Source organism: Xiphophorus maculatus, chromosome 7 (assembly GCF_002775205.1).
Source record: "Xiphophorus maculatus strain JP 163 A chromosome 7, X_maculatus-5.0-male, whole genome shotgun sequence".
Lineage (NCBI taxonomy): Eukaryota > Metazoa > Chordata > Actinopteri > Cyprinodontiformes > Poeciliidae > Xiphophorus > Xiphophorus maculatus.
The window spans coordinates 10375279-10400433 of record NC_036449.1 but is presented as its reverse complement, the minus strand read 5'-3'; the positions used below and the strand labels follow the sequence as shown (position 1 = coordinate 10400433).

The 25155-nt window shown below is 38.8% G+C and overlaps 1 protein-coding gene across 3 annotated transcripts in view; it reads left to right on the top strand.

The window, feature by feature from the left end:
- Window positions 1–21073, top strand: part of klf12 (Kruppel like factor 12) — a 51509-nt gene extending 30436 nt beyond the window's left edge. For all 3 annotated transcript variants that reach the window (XM_023337177.1, XM_005798021.2, XM_023337178.1), the window contains 3 exons: window positions 4919–5054; window positions 13801–13958; window positions 15366–21073. In XM_023337177.1, the coding sequence (XP_023192945.1) occupies window positions 4919–5054; window positions 13801–13958; window positions 15366–15547 (476 nt within the window). In that variant the 3' untranslated portion in view covers window positions 15548–21073. The remainder of the gene's footprint in view (window positions 1–4918; window positions 5055–13800; window positions 13959–15365) is intronic.
- Window positions 21074–25155: the final 4082 nt, after the last annotated feature.

Genomic DNA, 25155 nt, shown 5'->3' with positions numbered 1-25155 from the left:
AGGTAGTTGTGCTTTTTGAGTTAAACTTGTGAAAAAATATTTTCCATGAGATTGTGAGGTGCACCTGTGTTGTGAACCATTATGCTGATAGACAATACATTTTGCACATACATTATTTAGATTGATTGAGAGTCAGAAACCTATCAAGAAAAGGTCACACCATATAGTGGATTGTTAATCTGAATATCCTAATCTGAGGTGTGCAGAGGTTTCACTTCTTCTCCGATTTTCTGCAGTCAATTTACTTGCAGATTCAGTGCGGTGAACACCGCTACGCTTTCAGAAATGCCCTCGGATGGAAAAATGTTTCACCTTCCGAGCGAAGATAAGGTTTACGGATTTAACTTTTTTTTTTCTATCTTAAATAGCCTGCTGCGCCGTTTTCTTCTCCTCCTCTGAAAAGCAGATATCTCGGACAGTGCGAGTATTAGACTTCTGTGGCACAGCCTCGACTGTGTTGTTGGTTTTTCTCTTTGGGTGTGGTTTTACTGCCAGCCGCTGGAAGAAAGCCTACAGGAGGTGTTTCTGTCCAAGTCCGCGCCGTACACAGGGCAGCTTCTGGTTGCAAAAGAGGTCACTCTTAGTCACTCCCTGCAGAAAATGGATAGACGCATTTAGACTTGCACTCACGCCCATGTACAGTATGTTCTGTACATAAAGGCAAAACAACAAAGATGTGTAATTAGAGCATGTGCTCAGACAGACACTTGGCTGCTTGGGTGGGGTGGTCCTCAGAGATGGGCGTTTTAAATGCTGTCTATCTGCTCTCATGGAGAGCAGAGGGAAAAAAAAAGACAGAGGAAAGGATAGGAAAAACAAAACTTGCACAAAAGGGTGTGGATGTTGATGGATATTGAAGATGTGTGGCACTTAAACAAACACATGCATGCACACATACACAGCTCAGTGCCGCTTCTAATAGGACCAAACAAGGAAATAGGGGGGGGGGAAATCAGTGCTGGGTCTCGGGTGTGGTTGATGTAGTATGCCAGCAAGACAATTAAACCATTTAGCTATTTTTACATAATAAGACTTACTGTTGAAAAAGTGAAATATCCAACAGCACATTGGATAATACTGTGATGAACTGCTGACCTATGTTGGGTGTACCCTGCCTCTCGCCTAATGACTGCTGGAAATAGGCTCCAGCTCCCATGCAACCCTGCGAGGATAAGCGACTGGGAATGGAGAATATTTGGATGGATAATAATTTTGAATGCATTAGAGATGCTTTCCATGTTTCTGCATCTTAAGCCTTATGCCAGTTTGCTGGAAAAAAATTGCAAACACAAACAATCTTGGTATCGTTCTATCAAAAATATGTCTGTGTGAAACCAGTTACATCTTTGAATAAAGTTGGAGTGTTCCTCAAGGATGGGTCTTGGGGCCACTTCTTTATCTGTTTGTATATAAAGGATTTGAACTCCATATTACTGACTGCTAATTTTCCTGTTCATGCAAAACTACCCCCTGATGCATTCTGTCAAATCGCCTCTTTACCAGGCATCATGTCCCACCTTAAAAATTACCGTAATATTCAGTAAAACTTTGTGAAACTCCAAATTAATTTTGAAGATAAAAAAAACAATCTAAATAGATATTTTTATAACTGGAGGTCTGTGAAGATTGCTTCTGTTGCTGTCCTTTGCAGAATGAGTTAGAAATCAAACAGTTGGTACAAACTCCTGTCATCTAACTGACTGAATCTGGTCTATTTTCAAACCAAGAAAACATTAGTATCAGCAACTTCCTCATCTTTCATTGACTATGCTGCTTTGATTAACATAAATGCTTCGTCCCATTGCTATGCTTCTGATATAGCTTATTATGTGTCGAGATACGTAACAAATATATAAAAAAAATGGACTCATCAATGTGTTTGAATGTTGACGAGTGTCCTTTGTATTGGCACACTGGTTCATAAATCCATTCTCTGCATCTGACCCATCATAAATGACATCTTATGATGTGCTAAAACTGCAGGAAATCATCAAATTCATTCACATGAACAGTTGTTGTTAATCATACTAACATTCTTATACTGTATTGATTTGTGGAAAAAAGAATTCCAACTTTCTGTCTCAAACTTGTGAAATGTACTCCAAAATTAGCAGCATATGAATCAACTAGTGTCTGTGAGAGCTCTCGAAGAACTGCAAGCATCAATATTACTTGCAATATAAATGTTTTAACTGATGAGTTTTCCAATAACTGATCTAAACTCACAAGTGTTTTTCTCTTTGGTTTTATTGATTGTATTTTATTATTTAAAGTTCTTCTTCTATATTTTATGTATTGATTCAGTTTTAGTGTTTTTTTGATTTGCTGTCAACTTGGCTTCGTCACTCCTAAATAATATTTTAGATTGTAAGTTTTTTTACAATCTAAACAATGAATAAACAAATGCCTCTTAGGAGAACTTTAAAGTCAGCATTGTTCTCTTTAAGTTCTCAACACAGACGTATAGACACACACATACACATGCGCGTGCACCCCCACTCTCCTGTGCAAACGCACACAGCGCAGGTTGGCCACCCTCTTTCAGTGAGGGTGGGTACACTTTTCTTTCACTGCTGTCTCCCTGTCTCCGGCAGGAGGTTTCCATGGAAACAGGGCTTGACTGGAAACAACAGGAGCGAAAGAAAGAAATCCGGTGCTCTGCCCACCACTCCTCCTTTGTGTCCGTCGTTCAGAATGACCCCCCCACACACACACACCCCCGCCCCCACCCTCACTCTTCGCTCTACCCCCTTCCAAGTGATGCATTTTGAACTAATTACAGGTTTTTCAGGGGGCCGCTGACCACTCTGCATGTCTTCATCCGTGACAAGAGCACAAAACCTTTAAAAGCAAAAGTCCAGCAGAGTTGAGCATTATTTTTTTGTGCGCACCCCCCCCCCCCCCCCTCTTTACCACCACCCACTTTCCCCCCCAGTCCCTTCAGTAATAACACCATGTCTGCTCCTAACTCAAGACCATTATTATGAACCATTACGGCCACAGTCTCAGCTGAGAGGGCAGAGGAGGTGAAGTCCTGATAGCTTATAAAAGCCCAAAGCTTCACAGCAGCTAGACATTAGTGAACAGCACTGTATATGTATCACCATATATGCTCTGTCTGCTGGGTGTTTTTATCTCCAGACATAAAATCTTTGCCATGTTATTTCAGGATTGATTTTTTCTTTTTTTTTCCAGCTTAATTGTGAAACTGCTCCAATCCTGCAGATTTTAGCACCTTTCCTTTGACAAGTACTCCCCAGCACGTCTGTATTTATGTATTTTATTTATTTATTTATTTTCTTGACAATGATTTGGAGTACTTCAGGATGTTCCCTGCTTGTGTCCATGGAGACAGAAGGGACAGTATCTCTGTGAGCTTTGGCAAAGAATCTGAATTTCTCCTCAAGGACAACGTGGCACAGGGATGTAACTTTTTCATATAGCGCCGCAAGTTTGATTTCAGATTTTGCAGACGTTTGATCATTTTAAGTTTCAGTTCTTACCGATTCAAAGGGTCATACTTCAGTGACTTACTGCTTAGATATTTTTTTCTTGAGTCCAGTAAATTAGATAGATGTGTATGTCTCTCAGTAGTACAGTGACTTGAAGAAGCATTAATACTGCTTGAATTTTTTCACATTTTGTCACATTTTATTTGGCTGTTGGGTGACAAACCAATATTAGTGCAAAATTCTGAATGCCACCATTTGTTGAAATTGCAGATGTAAGTTTTTCTTAATTTGTCTGTGCAACAAACAGACAAAAATCTGTGTTTGTGGCACAGACAACAAACAATTTGTTGTGTTTGTTGCCATATAGACTAAAATTTTTGGTATTTTTCTCAAACTGTGTGTAATTTGATGGAGAGTGTTTGTGAGAATAGTTTTTCCAATGCATCTCTGTTATGGGTCTGTTCTAACATACGACTATACTTTATTATAAATCGTTGAATTTTACTTCCAGCTGTATGTTTTAGGTCATTAGTGATTCTGACTGGTTTATCTCCATCATCTCTGACCAGTTTCCCTGTCCTTGCATAAATAGATTGCTCACAGCATACCATCATTATGTTTCACTGCTGGAAGCATAATGATGTTTTTACCTATGCCTGTTGTCTTAGGTAAAAAGTAAATTTTTTAGTCAGATGTGATCAAAGCACCGTCCACATCTTATTTTTACACCCTACAAGGTTTCAAATTGGACTTCTTCCACCCATAGAAGTGGGTGGACAGCAAACACACCTGTTTGCCGCTTTTCTTGGTCTTCATGATGCTTGTTGTTTTCTAGTGTTCTCTAATAAACCTGAGGCTTTGACTAAATACATTGTTGCATTGAAATTTTAGGATGTAATGTGACAACCTCATAATTTTCAATGGGTATGAATATTTTTGCAAGGACAGGCACTCAGTAGAATGATGGTCATGCGTGCATTTATGCGTGTTAGATTTATTACATTTTTGCATTGGCACAATGACAGATTCGTTTAATGTTTCCACAACTGCACTAACAGCCAAATAGTGCTCCACCCCTCATCCTATCTCCCAGGGTTTGGGCTAGTATAGATTATGTGTGTGTGTATGCGTATCTGTGTGTGTTTATTTTTTCATGCGCTCCTTTTATTCTGTGAGTGTGCAGCCGCTGGGTTTAGTGTCATGGTTGGCTGCTCTGTCCACAAGTTGGGCACTGGAAATATACCAGGGCTGAGGACACAGCGCTCTGCAAAAGGAATACATATTCTATATGAGCACACATTTTTACAGCGATAAAAAAGACTGGATGTGTTTAAACTGAAAGAAATTGAATTATTTCATTACATTTAGTAATGCTTTTCAACACAGATGATGTGATCCGGCTTATAAGTTTACAGCTCCAGTGTCATGTGTCTGACTCCTGTGTGTGTGTGTCCGTGTCCCTCCAGTACACACAGACCCCAACGGCCTGTCACCGAGGCAGATCAAAAGTGACAGCGATGACGATGACCTGCCGAACGTGACCCTGGACAGTGTTAACGAGACCGGCTCCACGGCGCTGTCTATAGCCCGGGCTGTGCAAGAGTGAGTATCGCTGTCTCATTTGATATGTGCCGTGCAGAGCTCTGCAAAAGCTTAAGCTGAAGTCATGTTAGCAGGTTATTTTTTTTGTTTTGGAAGGAAGAGAGCGGGCAAAAGAGCAAACAGCCACAAAGGAAGTTGAGCCAAGATAGTGGTGACCTCAGAACGAACCTGCCTAGACTTGCCTGTTGTTATGACCCTTTTTCCAACTGTCTTTGCGAAAGAGGTGCATCACATCCCTCACAGTTTCTTAGCAACCAAAAGTTATTAAAAATGTTTCTAATGAAACCATTTTAACATCATATAGAGGGCTTACAGATTTGTTAGAGGCTTTCATCACATATCCTAAAGAGGTATTGGTGTCAAATGCAATTTTCTTTTTACCTTTTTTAATCAAATAAATAATGCCTTCTGGTGTTTGACATAAAATGAACATGAGCAATGAACAGTTTCATTTTCCTTTCTACTCCCCATTTCTTTCAAATTACATTTTTAACTCCGACCATTAAGGTGAACTTTGACTGTCCCTAGCTGGTTGTCCATTCTAACAATAGTTTTTCACAACTTCAATAACAACAACATTGTTGCACAGGGAGTCTATTGCGTCACGGTTTCTTTCTTTTGAAGCTGGTGTTTCTTCACATCACATTCCTAGAGTGTGTGGCATCAAGTGTGAGAGAAATAGATCAGAGAAATAAGAGATTTATTTCACCCGGCTTCACAATTCAAAAGAGAGTGCAATTCAAAAGAGAGTGCAGTTTAGTAGAGATTGCACTAATAAAAAATTTGCGGCAGATTTTAAATGGTTGTCATTTTTCTTTAAGACCTGCACGTTTTCTTGTTTAATCTGGTAAAAGTTTATATATATATATTTAAAATTTGCGGCATTTAAAATCTGCCGCAAAGTCAATTTAATTAAAAAAAAAAAAAAAATATATATATATATATATATATATATATATATATATATATATATATATATATATATATATATATATATATACGTATATAACAATAATCGAAAAGAGCTATCTTTGAGTTTTCTTCATTCAGTACCAGCAACCACACTCAAAAGTGTTGTGCTACCAAGTGGCACTGAGTTTGTTGCATTCACTGATCAGAATAGACAGAATTTCTGAGTTTCTGAGCATCCAGAAGCCGACTTTGATCATCAGAAGATTTATGGTTGCATCTCTAGAATAAAAAGACAGTTTTTTTCAACAGGATTTTTTCAAAGGAATTTTATCTTCGCAGGACACAAAATCTCAAATTTCCATAGAGTTGTCGAGCATTTGACTTGCGCAAAAAGGAAATATTTTCAAGAAGACTAAAAGATCATACACTAATACATGTCAAACATGTCTGGCACACTTAAAAGCAACAGAAATATGTACATAAAGAGGTACCTCAGTAGCTTAAATGTTTTCCTTGATGACCTGCAGTCGGAGCTTTAACTTCACGACCTGCTGCTCAAGTGCTCCTCTACTTTCCGACGCATGTGTGTGGGTGTGAATCCATAAGACTGAGTACATATGGCTCAGACATACTTTCTGCCCTTTTCGGCCTGCAGACATCAGCTCCTGTGGTGCCAGTCCATCTGTGTCGAAATGAAAAGACTTCCTCTCCAGTGGATGACAGCTTATAATATTCTGATCCAAAGCAGGAAATCAGAAGCATTCAGACGCACTTGGCTCAGTCCCGCCATCCGCCGCCGCCGCTGCCCAGAAAGCCTGAACAGTCAAAACTTCCAACCTAGTCAAACTCCAGGAGCATTTTCGTAGATTAACCGTAAGGAAATTATTGGAGGAGGGAGTGAAAATGCGACTAATCATGCAACATCATTAGCAAGGCTGAAGCCCAGCTTGGCTTGTTTTTTTCGTGGTAATGCTCCAGCTTTCAGGGTCGACATTTGTTTGTACACTAGCTCTATTAAAACGTACACTAATTAAACCAAATGAGCTTTTGTGCGACACATTAAGCTTTTAAAACAAAATAGCAGGGTCACTTTGCTCAGAAGTAGAGGTTGCCATTTCTCCGATGCACGCAGGGACTCACTCTAGGATTTGGGTTTCAGTGCAGGTTATTGAAAGGGACAGGCGTGCCCCAGAGTGCCACACGTGGGCACTGGTTTGGTCAGAGGACAACAGAGGTTGGCAGAACCCAACCTTGCGCTGCCCAAGCTTTCACTATGGAGATAAATCACCACCCTGGATAAGCAATACCCTGCCAGGGCCTGCCCACACACTCACTTCTCCATGTGCAAGCTGTGTGGAAACTGTGTGCATGGGGTGTGTATGCGTGTGTGTGGGGGGTAAAAAGTATGCGCTCACACTTGTAAGTATTAATCCCCGGCATATGTGTGTTCTGTGCCGTTTGCGTGCACGTGTCTCTGCACGGTGGATGGAACAGCTGGTTCCAGGGGGTGGTCGGCCATTGTCAACAGGAACACAGACTCGCGTGTTTGTCTGCGAAAAACAAAACAGTCTGTGGCGTTCTTGAGTTACACGCCGGCCTGGTGACAGGAAAGGAGAGAGTGTGCGCTGCGTTTTGACACACCACACGAGCTCCCTGGACATCTTCACAGCAACCGAAGCCAGAATATTACTCCACCGTGTCGCTATGTTTCCTGTTTTCCACACTTTTATAGCGTTTTTTTTTTCTTTTTGCTTTAATTTGGCCCCCGCATTTACACAAGCGGCCCGCTCAGAGTGTGTCAGGGAGGAGAGGTGTGAGGGTGGAGGATGGGAGTGCCTGCAGCTTCCAATCCAGGTATCCATAAATAAATAACTGAGTGAAAGGAGAGAGTTACGGTGTGTGTGAGTGGATCATGCTCTTCTAGGGCAGCCTCCTCCATATTTATGCGTTTCCTTGGGGACGGCTGGACGGGCTATTGTGGAAGAGTGAGGGTGAAAGAGGAAGAAGGAGAGAGAGAAGTGTGCGACTGCGTGCGTGTGCATTTGGGAGGAGTAGCCTCTGCTGAAGCCTGGCTGGTTCCCAAGGACCCAGTGGCCACGCAACAGAGCAGGTGAACTGTTGAGACGTGGGGTAGTGTCCTCCGACAGGTATGGGAATGCCGGGTGGGCTGTCTCCCAAGGCACACATCGAGTCAGGCGCTCCTTTTTCCTGTTTTCCTGATAAATCCACAACTCTGTTTGAAAAGCAGTTTGTGTGTCAGAGCTGTTTTGACCTCAGCTGCCCGTGAAAATCCTGAAAAATAGGCGCCGTGTTTGGGTTGTGAGTATTCAGGTGACAGGTGAGGAGATGGGGGGGGGAGTTGGAGAAGCAGATGAACTAAAGCAGAGGTCAGTTCTGTTTGAAATCAGTTTCATCTGCACTTCCTACTTTTCCCTCTTCTGCGTTGAGCGATGCAAACAGACACATTCATTCAACCAAAAATGTTACTCTGACACAAGTTTGGAAGCAGCAAGAGTTTGCCTCTGGAATCTCTTAAGAAAATAAATCAAATTCATGTTCCAAAAGAGCTGCAATTTAACTATAGTTTGAGACGAAAATAGAAAGACAATTTTATGCAACTTATTCTTGCGTACACTGCTTTGCCAAAGTATTAACACCCCTTGAACTTTGTCATATTTTTTTCATGTTCCATCCATAAACCTCACTGTATTTTGCTGGAATCTTATTATTGAAACCAAAACAAAGTGGATAATTGTTAAGCTTTTCCTCCATGATTGGCGTTTGTTTACCTCCATGCATCTTTCCATCAACTCTCACCAGTTGCTGATGTAGGAAATCGTCCATGCAGCATGATGCTTCCACTACCATGAAGATGGTGTGTTCAGGGTCAGTTTTAGATTTCCCCTCAACCACAGTGTTTTGAATGTAGGCTAAAAAATTACAATTTAGGCTCATCTGATCCACATTCCTGCATGGCTTGTGATAAACTGTAAACTGGACTTGTTTTCGTTCAATGGCTTTCTTTTAGGCCATGTATGCAGACTAAACTAGTCGCAATAATAGTTGAACCGTTGACAGATTTTCCTACATGAGCTGTAGATTTCTCTAGCTCCTCCAGAGTTCCCCTTTGCCACTTCTCTGATTAGCCCTTTATGACCTAAATTTCAACTCTCTGCCCAGATACTTTTGTTTATTTTAATTGTACACAGTTCTTTAAATGTCCTATGAGTAAATATATTTACCCATTTCTCCATAACAAATGGGACTTTCAATATCTACCAAGTTATTTTATCAATTTACCGTCTATTAAAAGAGCGCACCTCAGATTAATTTCACTCCCTGCTGCGACAGAGGTATCGTTACCGTAATAACCCAAATATTGGGTGGAAACCTTTGGAATTTTTCAGACTGTGGCAGAATTACGGTACGGCAAATTTGGCTGGATCGCCAGCTCTCCGTTTGGTCTGGAAAGGTTAATGCTCTTCCTACACAGTCCATGTGTAATGCTTCAATTTTGTCATGACCGTCTGTTTTTCGTCCATGGATTGAACTATCAGGTGTGTTGCATCTAAGAGCTGAAGGAAAAGCTGCCCTTAAGGCAGGAATTTGTACACCCCAGTCATCAGTTGATTGCTTTTGAAGACGTTGTTTATTTAAGCAACGCACCTTTTCGTGATTGCAGCGTCAACCTGTGGCGAGTGTCAGTAGTTGTCAGACGTGCTTCTAAATTTATGCAGTGACCACACAGCTGAGGCACTGTGGTCACTTTGGCTTTTTGACCTCAGCCCCCGCTTTCACTAAATCACTACTGTTTTATTACTTAATGGTTATCCAGTCATTAAAATTCCCAAAATGTGTAACGATGTAATCTGAGATTGTGAAATTTTGCTTTGAAAATGCTTAAATGATGTCATAAAAGACCAAAACAAACCATCCTCATCTTTTTTTTTTTTTTCCTGTTGGATTGCACAACGTCTCCTGTCTTTGTTTTTCCATCAAGCAGAGTATGTTAATGTCTGGCCAACAATAATGCTAAGCTATTAAAATGTTTTACTTTCTATAATGTGAAACAGAAATTAGGAAGTTGTCGAGTTTGTAAAAAAAAAAACTTTTTTTTTTACAAACTCTTTATTCAGTTATTCTGTCACAAAGCAGCTGGATATTGAATATTTTACAAATTTTCATAAATACCCAAAATGAGCAAACCTGAACTTCATCACTGTGCTCTTCAGTGATGACAGAATCACCTCCAGACAAATTGCTCATTAATTGATGTATCTGCTTGTTGTAAGAAAGAGCAACCAGAATAGAAAGATTTAGACTTTTCTGGATGATATTATAATCACGAAGTTACAGTCAGGATGAAGTCAGAATGTAAACATCTGCCTCATCTGTTCGGTGTCTGAGCCCAGAGTGTTTCCATTGTAAATCCTGGCGTTCTGCTTCACTTTTCCCTGGCAGACACATTTTCTTATACAGTCCCGTACACTTTAGATGGTGGCCTGCAGTGCCTTGCAAAAACTGTTCATACCTTTTAAACTCGTTTAAATTTGATCACGTAGCACATTGAGAAGAGGAAGGGGAAAGGATGAGCACATTTTTTAACATTTTGTGCAAAGAAATAAAAAAATTCTGTATGTGTTACAGTCTCCTTGTGTTAGTACCTTCAGCTGCGGCTGCAAGTCTGTTGGATGTGTCTCTACCAGCTTTTCACATTACCTTTCTATTAAAATTGCTCGAGAATCTGTAAAGATTCATTTTCAAGTCTTGTCATAGACTCGGGTCTTTTTTGACACATAAATATTGCTTGATTTAAGTCATCCGGTTGTAGCTCGGACTGTATGTTTCGGGTCAGTTGGGGCTCTAACAGATTTTCTTCCAGGAGTGTTTTGCATTTAATTTAACACGTTTTCACGTCTGATCAGCTTCCCTCTCCCTGCTGAAACAAAGCAACCCCACAGCATGATGCTACCACTATTTCTCCACACCTGAGATGGTGCGTTCAGAGCAAGCGGTTTTATTAGTTCTGCAACACAGACAATTTTGCACCTGATCAGAGCTTCTTCATCCATGTTAGCTATGCTCCCCTCATGCTTATGGCAAACTTTAAACATTTTTTTCTCGTCCCTCAAATCCGTGAAGTGCCTGCTTAGTTGTGCTTCTATGCCCATATGAATACGATCTATTTCGGAGACTTCTGAAGGCAATTTTATGCACTGGGTTTCATTTAAAGACATCAGATTAAAGGGGCTGAACACAACATGTGACATATAATGCATAATTTCTCTTTTGCTTCACAATTAACCACTGCTTTACATTTTTCTATCACACAGAATCCCAAAGAAAACTCTTAAGCTTGTGAAAAAATGTGTAAGTGTTTCAAAGTGTATGATTACTTCTGCGAGCCGATGTAAATTTATGAGTTATTTAATTAGATGGCTTATAAACATAATAAATTCATGTGGTTTGTTCAAAAGTTAAATTTTAACATCCAGTTGCAGTGCTGTTTGCGAGCTAGGAGAGAGCAACAGAGTAAGAAAGGGAGAGGGAAGTATGAGTTCGCTTCATATCTAACCCGTGTGCTCATTTCCTGTACGGCTTCTGGTTGGTAGGAAGCCAAAAGTAACAGGTGATTTGTAATCATATGCATGTGTGTGTGTGTGCGTGCATGTGGGGGTGGGTGTGTGTGTGTGGTGCATCTCTGTAATTCTGTCTCTCTGTGTGTGTTTCTCTCTCTGTAAGGTTGTTCAATACGCCCGAGCCTGTGTTTGACAGCTCATGCTTTTGGTGAAAGACAGCGAGACAGGAAGTGGGTTGTGTGTGGCGGAGACAGTTCACAGGAGGGCCTGTCTGGCAGCCTTTGCTCCTCTTTCAAATCCCTTTAACATGATCAGAGCTGTTCTTCCTCTAAAACCCCCACAGCTCCCCCCGCCCCACTCTCTGACCCCTTCACCTTTTCCTCCGTAAATGCAGCGCAGCAAACTCCACCGCTGCTCCGAGAACCCCATTAAATATATTTCACAGATATTCCTCCTCCTCTTAGGTAAACAGAGATCCTCTTGTTGTTTCTGCGTAGCGTATCTCCTGCCTCTGGGCACTGGGCTGGGTGTGTGCTGCAGTCATGTGTTTATCGTTTCATGAAAGGTGTTCCCTGTTCTACAGTCAACAGTCTGGGGCGAGGCATGAAGTCCGCACTATTACAACCCCTGGGTTCTTCTTCTAATTCTAACTTTATTGTTTCAGGCGAGTTCTGATGAGGCCTGCAAATAATAAAAGAGGACAGTTAGACAGTTTAAAATTTTGCTCCAACTGCATTTACTGACTTGGGGTTTCCCATTTTTGGCCTTGAGGAATCATAAAATCAGCACTTAATTTAGTGTCATGAGCTAACTGTGGAATTATTATAATAACTGGATAAGACTGAGAAAAAAATATATATATTTATTTTCTGATGATCCAAAATGCCTCTCTGCTCAGCTGCCGCCGCACAGATACTCTTTGGTAGAGCTGCACTGCCACCTGCTGGCAAAGTTACATTTCTGCTTCTCTGTGCTATAAAATGTACAGATTTCCTGTTAAATATCAATGTTTTCTATATAAATAATTTTATGGTAGACAAGATTGCACAAGCAGCATGAAAATAATTAAAATAAAACGCATATATTTTTTAACAACTTATTACTCTTGGTACTTTTTTTAAAGAAAAAGGTCAATCTTAGCATGCATATTCAAACTAAGATAATAAATAAGTAAAAAAATAAATGTTATAAACACAAGTTTTCTTGGTAAATGCAGTTTTTTCTATGTAAATAAATTATTTAAATACACTTAAAAAGCATTAGCAAAAACCACAAAGCTACATGAACTCATAACTTCTTTTACACACAGATTCAGTACTGCTCTGTTACTTATATTTTTAATAATACGTAAAAGGTTAGAACGTCACTTTTAACAAGCTTTTCTTGTTCAAAGTTTCTCAGGACTCTGGCTTGGCTCCTCCAAAAATGCTGATATTGCTTCCAGGCAGAGAAAACGTGTTGAGAAAATGGAAAATTAACTTTAAGCCAAAATCTTCCAGCTGTATGGATACATTTGGGATTCGCTGTATGAATATTCATTCTGTGCAGTGGTCAAAATGTGAGCCTTGCGTGAGCAAAACTGGAATGGGCCGGTTAAAGTTAGCAATAAAACACCCTATTTGAACAATCAAACAAGTTTAGAATATAATGTCCAATTTTTTTTACCTTTCAAAACCTCCAGACCGACACATGTCTACTGAAGCTGTAAAAAGATTACCTGAGAAATACGAAAGAAGCAGCTGGAAACATTCATCAATCTGTGCTTTGGAAAGACGAACAAAGGAAAGAGCAAAAAGCTCTTTAGTTGGATCAAAAAAAGGAAAAAAAGAAAAGAGTGCAACCGACCGAAAGAAGACGGAAAGGTCACATTGGAATAATTGTACACAGTATTTGTATACATTTTTACAATCTTCATCGCTGTACGTTATGCAGAATCTTTCAAGCAGAATGTGTCAAGCTCAGTTTTCTGTCCACAATAGCAACATTGTACCCACATTCTGTTGCTCCAGTCATAGTTTGAGCAAGTAAGTTTCCAATCCTCAGCACCTAGCAGAGGACAGCCAGTAAAATTAACGTCACCGTTGTCAGGACAGGTTGTCGTCCAGCGTTGGCCACGTTTCCTGTTAGGGATGCGAGTCTTTGTTGATTAGATTCAACGTAGTTTGACGGCTGCCAGATTTTGCTGTTAATTTGGTGTTATTGTCACAACTTCATATTCCCTCATACTGACTTCTTTTATGCCTTGTGTCTTGCAGCTCCATGTCGCCGTTCAGTATTGACAGCATCCGACGCCCCCGGAGGTCAGAGTCACCTGACTCGAAGAAGCGAAGAATCCACAGATGTGACTTTGAGGGTTGCAATAAAGTGTACACCAAAAGCTCACATTTAAAAGCACACCGGAGGACACACACAGGTCAGTCCACTGTGTCTGAAGATGTGATTTTACTTCAGCTCTAAATATGGTTGAGATTAATGTTTTCTGAAAGGCGTTTTATGGTGTATTTATTGGTCGGAGCAACAAGAGCCTGAAACCCTATTAGAAGCTAGCGAAGCTGAGGTTTATTGAGGTTTAATGATGCTTGTGGACATTAGAAAAGATGAGAAGAATGAGAAGTTCTTATTTTTTCCATTCCATTTAGAAATTTATTGACAAATATTGAGAAGGAAATCAAAAGGTTGAGAAGAAACGACAGCATTTTGATAAAAAAAAGGCCAAAGGTAATACAATGTTTAAAGTTGAAATTTTAAATAAAAAAAACTTAAGATCTTAAAGCCAGTGTTGAATTGGTTTGTTTATAATAGTACTTAGTGATTTTAAGTTGGGTTTTTTTTTCCAAGTATCTGGAATTTATCTTCAGCATTTGGACTTTATATTTGGTCTTTCTCCTCGTCCTTACTTGTTTTTACTAAACTCATCTACTTTCTTCTTTATGCTTTTTCTCCTAGTGACTCTTAACAGCCCGTTAGGGAGTTTCATAAAAAAAAAAAAAAAAGAACTATGTCTCAAATTTGTGGCCAAGATAAACGTTCCCCCGAATTAACAGGAGGTTACTGATTACTAAGTAAAACTTCCTCACACTCAAAAAGTAAAGTGAAAATTAGAATAAAAATACTTCAGACATATTTATTTTTGTTGGACTTTTCCTTACAGAATAAATGAACTCAAATTAGAAGTTGGACTTATCGAAAGTTTCAGTGTAAGATGATGGTAAAGCAATAAATAATGTATTTATTTTAAGTATTTATACACATCTTAACTATGAGGCTCCAGTAAATATGATGGGCACTGTGTAAGCTTATGGTGGAATGAGACACTCCACGTGTATTCAACCAAAGATTTATAGTCTGATGTTTTTTTCATTGCCTTTTTTTTTTTTAAACTGTTTTTATTTAAACTGTTGGGAAGTTATTTATTATCCAGTTGTAACAACTTCTACAATAAGTGGGTCAGAGGAAGCTATCCTCGTAAATTATTCAAGTAGCTCGAGGCTTTAAAAAAAAAAAAGAAAGAAAAGAACAGCATTTTCAGAAATCTTACACACCAGTTGTTTCTTTCTTTGGTAACAAGAGTGTGTTATTTATTTATTTGTTTTTTTACGTGATGAAGAATAGTTTGACACATTTTTCTAACATCTTTGCTAGATGCAAACTCCCATGGAAACATTTTCTTTAAAAATGACCTTAAAGTGTTCGTCCCGTGAAAGTCCGCGCAGGAAACAATGGAAACTGATAAACCTATTTAGCAGATCAGTGGATCAGTTGTATTATCTATGATGGTGTGGAAGATGTGACCCGTGCGTCTGCTGTTGTCCTTCTGCAGGGGAAAAGCCATACAAATGCACCTGGGACGGCTGCACCTGGAAGTTCGCCCGCTCCGACGAGCTGACGAGGCATTACAGGAAACACACGGGCGTGAAGCCCTTCAAATGCGCAGACTGTGACCGCAGCTTCTCCAGATCCGACCACTTAGCCCTGCACCGACGGAGACACATGCTGGTGTGAAGCACAACGGGAGCGACTAAGAGAAGATGTCAGCGGAGCAGACGCAGCCACACACATGCACACACACACGCACGCAGACGCACGCAGGCAGCCATGGGAGCGGGATCTCCCTCTGAATGTTTTTCAGCTGGCCTGGAAGCCCAAACTTATTCACGCACACACACGCACACACACCCAAATTGGAGATGGAGAAACTGGATGGACGGTCGGAGCAGAAAACAGGGTGACTTCCGGATCCTCTCTGGATGGGAAGGAAGCGATGGCGGGATCTTTCTCCGTCATCGGATAATGATGGGGAACTGCTTTTAACAGCACTGTTTGTTGATGTTTAGCTTTGATTTTTTCTTTTTTTTTTTTAGGATGAAGTGGCACTCTATAAATTTGGATTTTACTCACTTTACATTACAGCTGCTTTTCCAGCGTTCATAATGTGAAAGACCCCTTTGAAATCAGAGCGGGAAGTTCGACCTGGTGTGGATTTTAACAGGAAGAGACTTGGTCGGAGTTGGATTTACAGACAGTATTGTTTTTTTTTTTTGTTTTTTTTGTATTGCCTTCCCGTGAGTTGACCAGCAGAGGGCAGTGTTTGATCATGGAAGGTTTACTTGGACTTGGACCGTCACATCTAAGGCGTTTTCTTCGAGAAGTTGAATGAGGGTTGGACTTTCACCTTTTTTCCCCAAAGCCAGCAAAGTGCAAACAACTTCACAAGGATGGATCCATTTTTACCCGATCACTCAGCCATTGGTTGCAGGAACTGGACACACCAAATCATCATCACACCAGCAAAGAAGCACACATTATCAAACGGACTTCAGACAAACCCCATTCTTCATCAGTGCTTTTCTTTATTTTGAGCCTCTTTAAAGCATTTTCTTCAAATAAATCTTATGTGGATTTTGAGCTGTGATTAGCAATCAGTAAAGTGCAATCTTAAAGAATATATATATATATAAATATATAAATATATATAAACTTTCAGTATGAAAATGTTTTCTTTATTGAATCTTGCTTTTTTTTTAAAGTACCTGCTTATCGCTTATGTTTGATTCTGACAAATACGACCCCCCCCTCCCCCCCCCCCCTCATGTACAGTGAATTTTGAAACAATCAGAGGAGAGTATGTGGGAAGAATAAAAAATAAAAACCCAACAGAGGCACCTTAGAGACTTTCATTCTGTCAACATCTACCTGTACTCATCAGTCAACTCATTTTTCCTCCTCTGAAATTGAGCCAAAACAAGGAGTTTTGTGTGGTGGTCTTGGTACGGCAAGGTGGCCCTCGACCACAGGCTGTCGCTGACACCAGCTGAAGACTTTACGGAGATAAACCTGCACACAAAGAAGAGCAATACATTCTGATCAAAGTGTTTGATGTCCAAAATCAGAGACAAAGGGTCAAGGTCAGCCTCGCTCTGTTTCTGAAGCAGCTTCAAGTCGCGATGTGAGGTCTCTCAGCTGGTCATTCACTTCGCAGCATCTTCTGTTTGTTTATTGTTTGTTTGTTTGTTTGTTTTCGTTTTGTTTTTTAGTTTTCATAAACATCACTTGAAATGTTCTCACCTCACTTTGGGCGGTTTTGTGGGTTATCACCAGAAGTTTGGTGATTGAAATGCAGGAGTTGCACACCTAGTTACATACATACACCGCTTTGCAAAACTGTTAATCCTTGAACTATCTGACATTCCGTCATGCTAAAATGACAAACATCAATGTATGGTCCTGGGATTTTATGTGGTAGACCTATAGTAGTAGTGTGTAGCTGTCAAGTGGGAGGATACTGATACATTCTGATTCTGCTTTCAATGCAAATAAGTAAAAATCTGAAAAGTGCAGAGCGCGTACGCATCCCTGAGTCAGTACTTTAAACGTCTGACGTATTTGCAGAACAGCAGCATACATCCTGAGATTTCAGTGGGCTTCTTTTAAAAGCTTATTAATTCACTTCTCTTCATTTAGAGTTATCAGAGTAAAGGGGGACGGAAAAAATAAGCACATCTTTTTTTGTTCCCGCTCCGCAATCACGCACTACTTTGAAAATCCCCTCAAAACCACATTAAAGTTTATTGTTGTAACGTGGTGAAATGTGATCAAGTTCAAGGAGTCTGAAAACTTTTGCAAAGCACTGCACATAATACAGATATTATTATGAAATTGTAACATTATATCACAGAAGATTAAGACTGTAGATGCAGTTACTGGCAGAATTGTCTCTCAGAAAACATCACACTTGACCTCAATCAGGGAATTCAATTAAAAGTATATTTTTATAGTCCTAAAGGCAACTAGCTCCAGCGCTTTTGATTCCGTTTAAAAGCTTCAGGCTTTAGGTACCGAGCCAGCCGATGTTATAAGATATAGCGCTGCCAAATGCAGATATTGGGCAGAAGCCAGTAAAAATACACAGCAACCTTTTTTTTTTTTGATTAAGGTATCTTGAAATCCATATGCTTTTACACTAACGCCTACAAACATGCACACACACGCACACACACGTCAAAAGCTCTCACGTTTAGTAAAGAAGCCAAATCCAGGGAACAGTTTTTCACACATGCAGAGTTCATGAGGCCCTCTCGTATGTTACCATTATTTATGTATATTGTTTGTGCACATGTCATTACGCCCAGTTGTATTATCGTTTTGGCAAAAAGCATATTAGCACCTTCTTTGTTTATTGAGATGATTTTCAGATAATTTTATTTCAGATGTCAATTTATAAACAAATATTCGTCATATTTTATCATCCGTATAATGTATTAGGACTCTTTTTGTGTGTGTGTGTGATTGAGGGACACTTCACGTGACGGCTTGTAACTCTTTCTCTTATGTAAAAAAAAATAATAATAATTTTCTTGGATCTTTTGAAATGTTGTAATATATGTGATAGTGAAGATACAAAGCTATTACAAAGTTCTACAACCTGTACATACAACGGAGAAATAGGGCTTTCGATTCGTAGACGCAGGAGATACATTTATACGCGTAAAGTCTTTTTTCTGAGACCGTAATTTATCTAATTTGATATACAGCAAAAATGGACTAAAGGTGTTCATCATGTAAATGATCATTATGGGATGTTCTATAACAGGTTTTTCTTTATTATTATTATTATTATTATTATTATTATTACTGTTCTGGTTTGGGGTTAAACAAGTTCACGATCAAATGATTATTTTTTATTTTATAAGGCTGCACCAGTGTTTGCTATAAACAACAAATTATTTATATACACTGACCGTATTAAGGTACTTGAATGCCTGTGTTGGTATTTTGCTATTTTACAGTAGAAACCAGGTATTTACGCATACATGCGCATATTTTTACTCACTTTCTGATATTAAATATGATCAAATTTTTCCTATTTTAGGTCAGTTAGAGTTATTATTATTATTATTATTTACTAAATGCCAGAATAATGAGATCATTATTATGTATTTTTTATAATGACAATAAATCAGAAACTCATTTCATTTTTGATACCTCTCCAGAAGCTTCTTACAGTATTCTGCTGGAATTTTGTCCCATTCCTGACAGAACTGTTCTGACTGAGTCAACACACAACTTTTCAGCTCTTCCACAACGTCCCATGGGACTGTGGTCAGGATTATGTCACTGGATCACTCCAAAACGTTGACTTTGTCGATTTTGAGTCGTATTGTAACTAATCTGGTGGGACGCTTAGGATGGTCATCCGTTTGGAAGACACGTTTGTACCCGAGCTTTAAACTTTGAGGCTGACATCTTGAGATGTTGCTGCAGTTATTTCCACACGTCTGGAAGCTGAAGGATCCTTCCTGCAGCTAAACAGACCCGCAACATGACGCTGTCAATCCTATAAACTTTCCGAGAAAATATGACAATAATCATTGTGGTCGAACACTTCAGTCATTTCAATTGTTGTTTTTGTTAAGAATTATTTTGGCACGTGTGGCCTTTTTTTTGACAGCAATCTAAGTGGCCTTTCAGCCTATTTTGATACAAGACTAGTTGTCACAGGATTTGGCTGATTTCGTTTGATTTGTCCATGATGGCACACATGGAAGCAGCATTGTTTCAGTGCATGTAAATCTCAGAATTGAAGGAAAAATAAATTCATAAACATTATTCTGGAATTTAGGAAATGGAAATAATTTCCTAAAACAAGTCAAGTTTTGCCTGTCCAAATCACAGAGGGTGAGGAGAAAAAAAAGGTTGTGTCTTTTTTTAATACAGTGTATGTAAACATCTGGTTTCAGCTGTACCTGAACGACAACAATGAAAAAAAAAACCAGACAAATTAATCACATATCAACAAGACATGTGCTCTTTATCCAGTATATCTACAAATGATGTTGGATGCCTTAATACACCAATGTTTAAACAATTCAATTAGACTTGAAGGTGACATCTCCATGGAGACAGGGTGTTATCGTATCCTCCCCACCCCCCTTCCCTCCTCTACACACCACATCTCTTTCCTCGTTTTGAAGCATAATTTTGTTACGGCAACCAGGGTCAAAGTTATGCAATAATGATAAATAGTGCCTCATATCACAAACTTGTAATATCACCTGCCCTGTGCAATGTTTCGATTCCAACACGTGTTCTTCAATTGCTACTTTTCAAAAGGGGAAATAATGATTTCTTTTTATTATGGATGTTATTTGGGAATAATAATAATAATAATAATTTTTAAAAAAGCACAGACAACAATATGCAAGTAGGACCTCTAACATTGAACCTTCTCTTCGCACTGAGCCTTATATCACGGTGTCAAACTCAGCGTCCCACCGCAACACGCTCACCGGTTTGAAGCACATGTCATTACTTTGGCTGCAATAAGTTCTCGTCCATAAGGGGGTAAACCTGAGTTACGAAGGCCTCTGGATGTTTCAGCTACAGCACGGTGATTTCAAATTAGGCCATGAGGAATCGAATCCACGGTTTGGTAGTTTATGCCTTTGTTAATGATTTGAGACGTTCGATCAGATAAAAAAAAAAAATATTTTAATTTCTGTGTAACATCTGATTTTGGATATTTTTTTTCTCTCTCTCTCTTTCTCTCTCTCTCTTCTGGTTTTGAAAACTTAAGTAGTGAAGCCAATGCCTATGTTTCAAGTTTGCTAATATTACGTAATTGTTGTTCCTGTATTTATGTAAAGTGAGTGTTGTGTAAATATATTCAGATCTTTTCATTCTTACCGTGAGGACAAAAAAAAAAAATGTGATTATGCTTCAAAAGGGAGATTCTGCTAATGGGTAAAAAAAAAAAAAAGACATTTTTAACCCTGGTATTTTTAAAAAGAATCATTTTAAAAACAGGTGTCCTTCTGTTTTCTCTTTTTTTCCTGTTACAGTTTTATTTTCTCCAAAAGTTGGTTGAGTAACAAGTCAGTGTTTTTTGCCTTTTATTTTTTTTCTTGTACTTTTTTTTTTTTTTTCAAATGGATGGAGCTGTGAAATTAAGATAAGTTCAAACATATACATGTATATTGAAATGAATGGAGGCATGAAGGTTAATAAAGTTGCATTTTGTATGTAACACTACTGGGATTGGAGCCCCTTTGCTATCTATGATTGGGATGGATGGAATGTGGTTTCGGTGACACATTTGAGTGACATCTGAGAACCGTGCTCACGCCGGCATTCGGAAACCTAATCTGGATTTGGGGGAAACCATTGGTGTGGAGGGCAGCTAGTGGGATGCTGGGGCTGCAGGGCCACCCCTGAGCCAGCAGACGGACACAAGCAGCTTAAATCGACAGAAAATCCACAAAGGACAGCAGCAAAGTTTACATTAACAGTGTTGTGAAAAAGTATTTTCTCCTGTACAGATTTCTTTTTTTTTTCATTTTATTTAGTTCACTTAGATGTTTCACATCTTCAGAGCTTTTTTTTATATACCAGAAATAAAAAAAAAAAAAAAACTGTTTTGAAATGATCACTTTGGTATTTAGGAGAAGAAAAGTATTTAAAGAAAAAAATCTGACCCTTTGCGAAAACATAGCTGCCTTCTCCACAGTTCACAACATTCAGCATAATCTGAGTTGAGTTTTAATTCCAGACTTGGAATAGGCCATGCCAGGACCTACTTTTTTTTTTCAGGGCTTGCTTGTTTACATGTTCCATCAACTTACTGTACATTTGTCCTGGAACAAGAAACCAGAGCTAGAACATCATGTTTGAATGTCTGCATGATGTTCTTCTCCTGAAATGCTTTGTTCGATTTACGTCAAATATAAGAAAACACACTGTACCGTACAGTATGTTTGTCTCGTCTGATCACAGGACATTTTTGCACTTAGCTTTGCACAGGGACCTGTACTTGTTAAACAGGTCTATGTGGGCCCTAGTCCAACTCATCTCCTCCTCTCAATGATGCTGTACCAGCAGAAAAAAAAAATAACCCAGAGATGAAAATGTCAAATTTCCATGTAAATATGACAAAGAAGCACCTTAATTTGGAGTCTGCGTGTAAAGCTACTGGTCAGCCAGCTCAATTCAGCTCACCATTTTAAGTCTCATCTGAAAGAAGTTCTAATCACAAAATGAACAATTAAAAATGCTAAAAGAAAACACAACAACAACAAAACAGTTAAATTAAATATATCACCATGCAAAATACTGAATTTTAAATTTCAGTATTGAAATTGGCAGAAGAAAATTGGTCCACTTCTAGTCACCATTACCCATGATCCCGCTTGGCTGTGCCATTGCAGAACCATTTAAAACCATAGCTGAGGTCTGGCGTACTCTTTAATGTTTTTATCATTTGTCCAGAACACATCAGAAAGTCACATTCTTACTCTGATTTTATTCAAACGTCCACGTAAAACATCACATCTCTCAAAATAAAACCACGTTGCTTTGTTGCTATAATCTGGCAACCAACACAGAGTGATATTTTAAGCTCTGGTATGCTCCGACACAGCATGAAGCCAATGCAGTTTCTAAGAACAGGTTACAGTTTAGAGGAAACACCCCGAACATCATGTACAGTGTTCCATCATAACTGGATCTGGATGAATGTTTTTGTCAGCTGCTAAAGAATTCATGTGATTACAAGCTATTCCCTCTCCACTACATTCTTTTTTTTGTCTTCGTCCGTATAATATCACCTTTGAGATTTATCACTTCGACTGTAAAGGGGAAAAAAACTGAGAGTACATTAGGCTGTTCCTACATGCAGGTAACCTCCTTTGCTCTCGGGAACAAGCTTGGGCACCTTCTGCGGTTTCTTGGCACCCTTTGTCGGCACCTCCTCTGTGACTCATGTCACAAACGTACGCTCTCTGAACTGTAAATAAAGACAAGAACATCTTGTTTCGTTTGTCACAATTACACTAAAACTGGTTCTAATGATGGTGTACCTGAAGGACTAATTATGGAATTCCAGGTCAAACTAAAAGGACTCGATCAGACAAAAGGATGGTGTGTGCTTTCATTTTTACTCAATGGAAATCTAGGTAAAAACCCAACAAAGTGTCGTTCTGTTCACATGCACATGAGCACCATAAACTTAACCGCTGGACTCTTATCAGGTCGTACGATCCGGTAAGCGAAACGGCTGATGAACAATCACAGAGTATCAAGATATGACTTGTTTTGCAGCCGAAGACAACTTACAGTCGTTGACCCTGATATTAATTCCTCAATGTAGCAAGTGTTTAAAAGATCAGTGATGCTATCTGTGTGACAGCCAGAGCCTCCCCAAAATACGGATGCTGTAACAGGACAGTAACACCAGAAAATTCATGACTGAAATAGAAACAGCTGAAAAGAGAAAGATTTTCCATCATGTCTGCCATGACGAAGCAATCAAAGCTCAGATTCCCCAAAGTTTTAAGAGACCCCTGATTTAATTCCTGTCTGACTTCACCTTTTAGTGAAAACGACAAATCATGTTTTAAGACTTGGCCAACTATAGCTAAAATGAGGATAGATTTCCAAATTATGACTCTGACAAAGTTACATTTTAGTAAAAGGTTATTGCTAAATCTAAAAGAAAATGCGCTGGGAGCATAAGGGTGATCTTTAATTAACCACTAACACAAAGTCCTCTGCCACGATATAAAAGCGAAATAAGGTCAAAGAAAATATTTCAATTGGCTGCTGCTAAGAATAGCTCCACAGAATACAGAATCATGGTGTGTCAGTATAGTTTTCACACTGCATCTGCATTTTGGGTTAATTTTGATCACATATGTGACAACATGTCAGCTAAGGTTGGACTTTCCTAATTCTACTGCTGAGGAAGCAAATAATTATTTAGCATCTGCAAATATCTTACATACAGATAATGCTTGACTGCTTAATAAAGTTTCTGAGAAAAAAAAACTAGATGTTTACTTTGTTCTTCTGGCTTTCAATGTAAAGCTACTATGATGCTGGGTCAAGAGCTTTTAAAAACTTTGTATTTTTGAAATTGCTGTCTTAACCCTCCTGTTATGTTCGTTTCTGGGGTAAAGCAATAATGTTTGTGGGTCAATTTGACCCGGGGAGTGTTTAATCATGCAGTAGTGTCAGAAACCAAAATATTCCTTCAAAACATTTTTGTATCTGATTATTAACTCCAATACTAAGCATTTCAATCAATATTTGTGCAATGATGTTATTTTATTTCTCAGAAATTAAGGATCAATGACGACAACCTACTCATTTACTCATTTGGACATAAAAAATTTAATTTACATTTTTTATGTCCACTGAATAAAACCTAGACACAAAAAAACTATAATTTCCTTGAAACTGATCTTTGGTAAATTTTTCATATTACACTTTATTTTTTTTCAATGGGTGATCTTTATAATTGAACTTGAGACACACGTACTGTTCAGGGTCAAATTGACCTACCGATTAAAATCAAGATAAATGAGTCATGCAGAGAGTATTTATGTTTTCCCCCACTTCTGCTGAGTGTCACTCAGTGTGGGTGGAGTTTGTCCACAGAAACAGAAAAGATTCCCGTCAAAAGTTGTATGAACACCTGCTTTCTCACAGTTTCCTAGTGAAGTAAAGAGAGTAGTGAGAAAGACTTAGACTTAGACTTAGACTGACTTTATTATGATTTTGCATGCACAGGGTGTATGAAAGTGGGCTGGAGTGTGTCGACGTGTGCACACATGTGTGTTGTGTGTTGTGTTTGTGTGTGTGTGGCGAAATATGGTTCATAGCTGCAAGGAAACATATAGAATTGGACATTTTTTAATCTTTTTTTGCACTTCAACTTGACTGCCGGGTCAAATTGACCCAAACAGTATCTATGTGAAAAGTAGACGCAGGGGTTGGTACAAATGTGTAAAATGAATACATTTTCAATTTATATGTAGAGTGCACCTATTAAGACAAATAGAAAACGTTTTATGCAAAAAAAAAAAAAAATACTTCCAAGTATTTAAAAAAAAAATTTCAACTTTAAAACGGGTCAATTTGATCCGGAACATAACAGGAGGGTTAAGTAAAAACAAACATTAAGAATTGCTTTTTTCATTGCATTGCACACTGATGTGCAATAAAAAAAAATCTATGTGAATAAAAAAAGAGACAAACAAAAAGGACTGAGTGATAGCATATTTTATTTATTTATTTTTTGTTTATACATTTTTTCTTATTGTTTAATCTTGAACTCG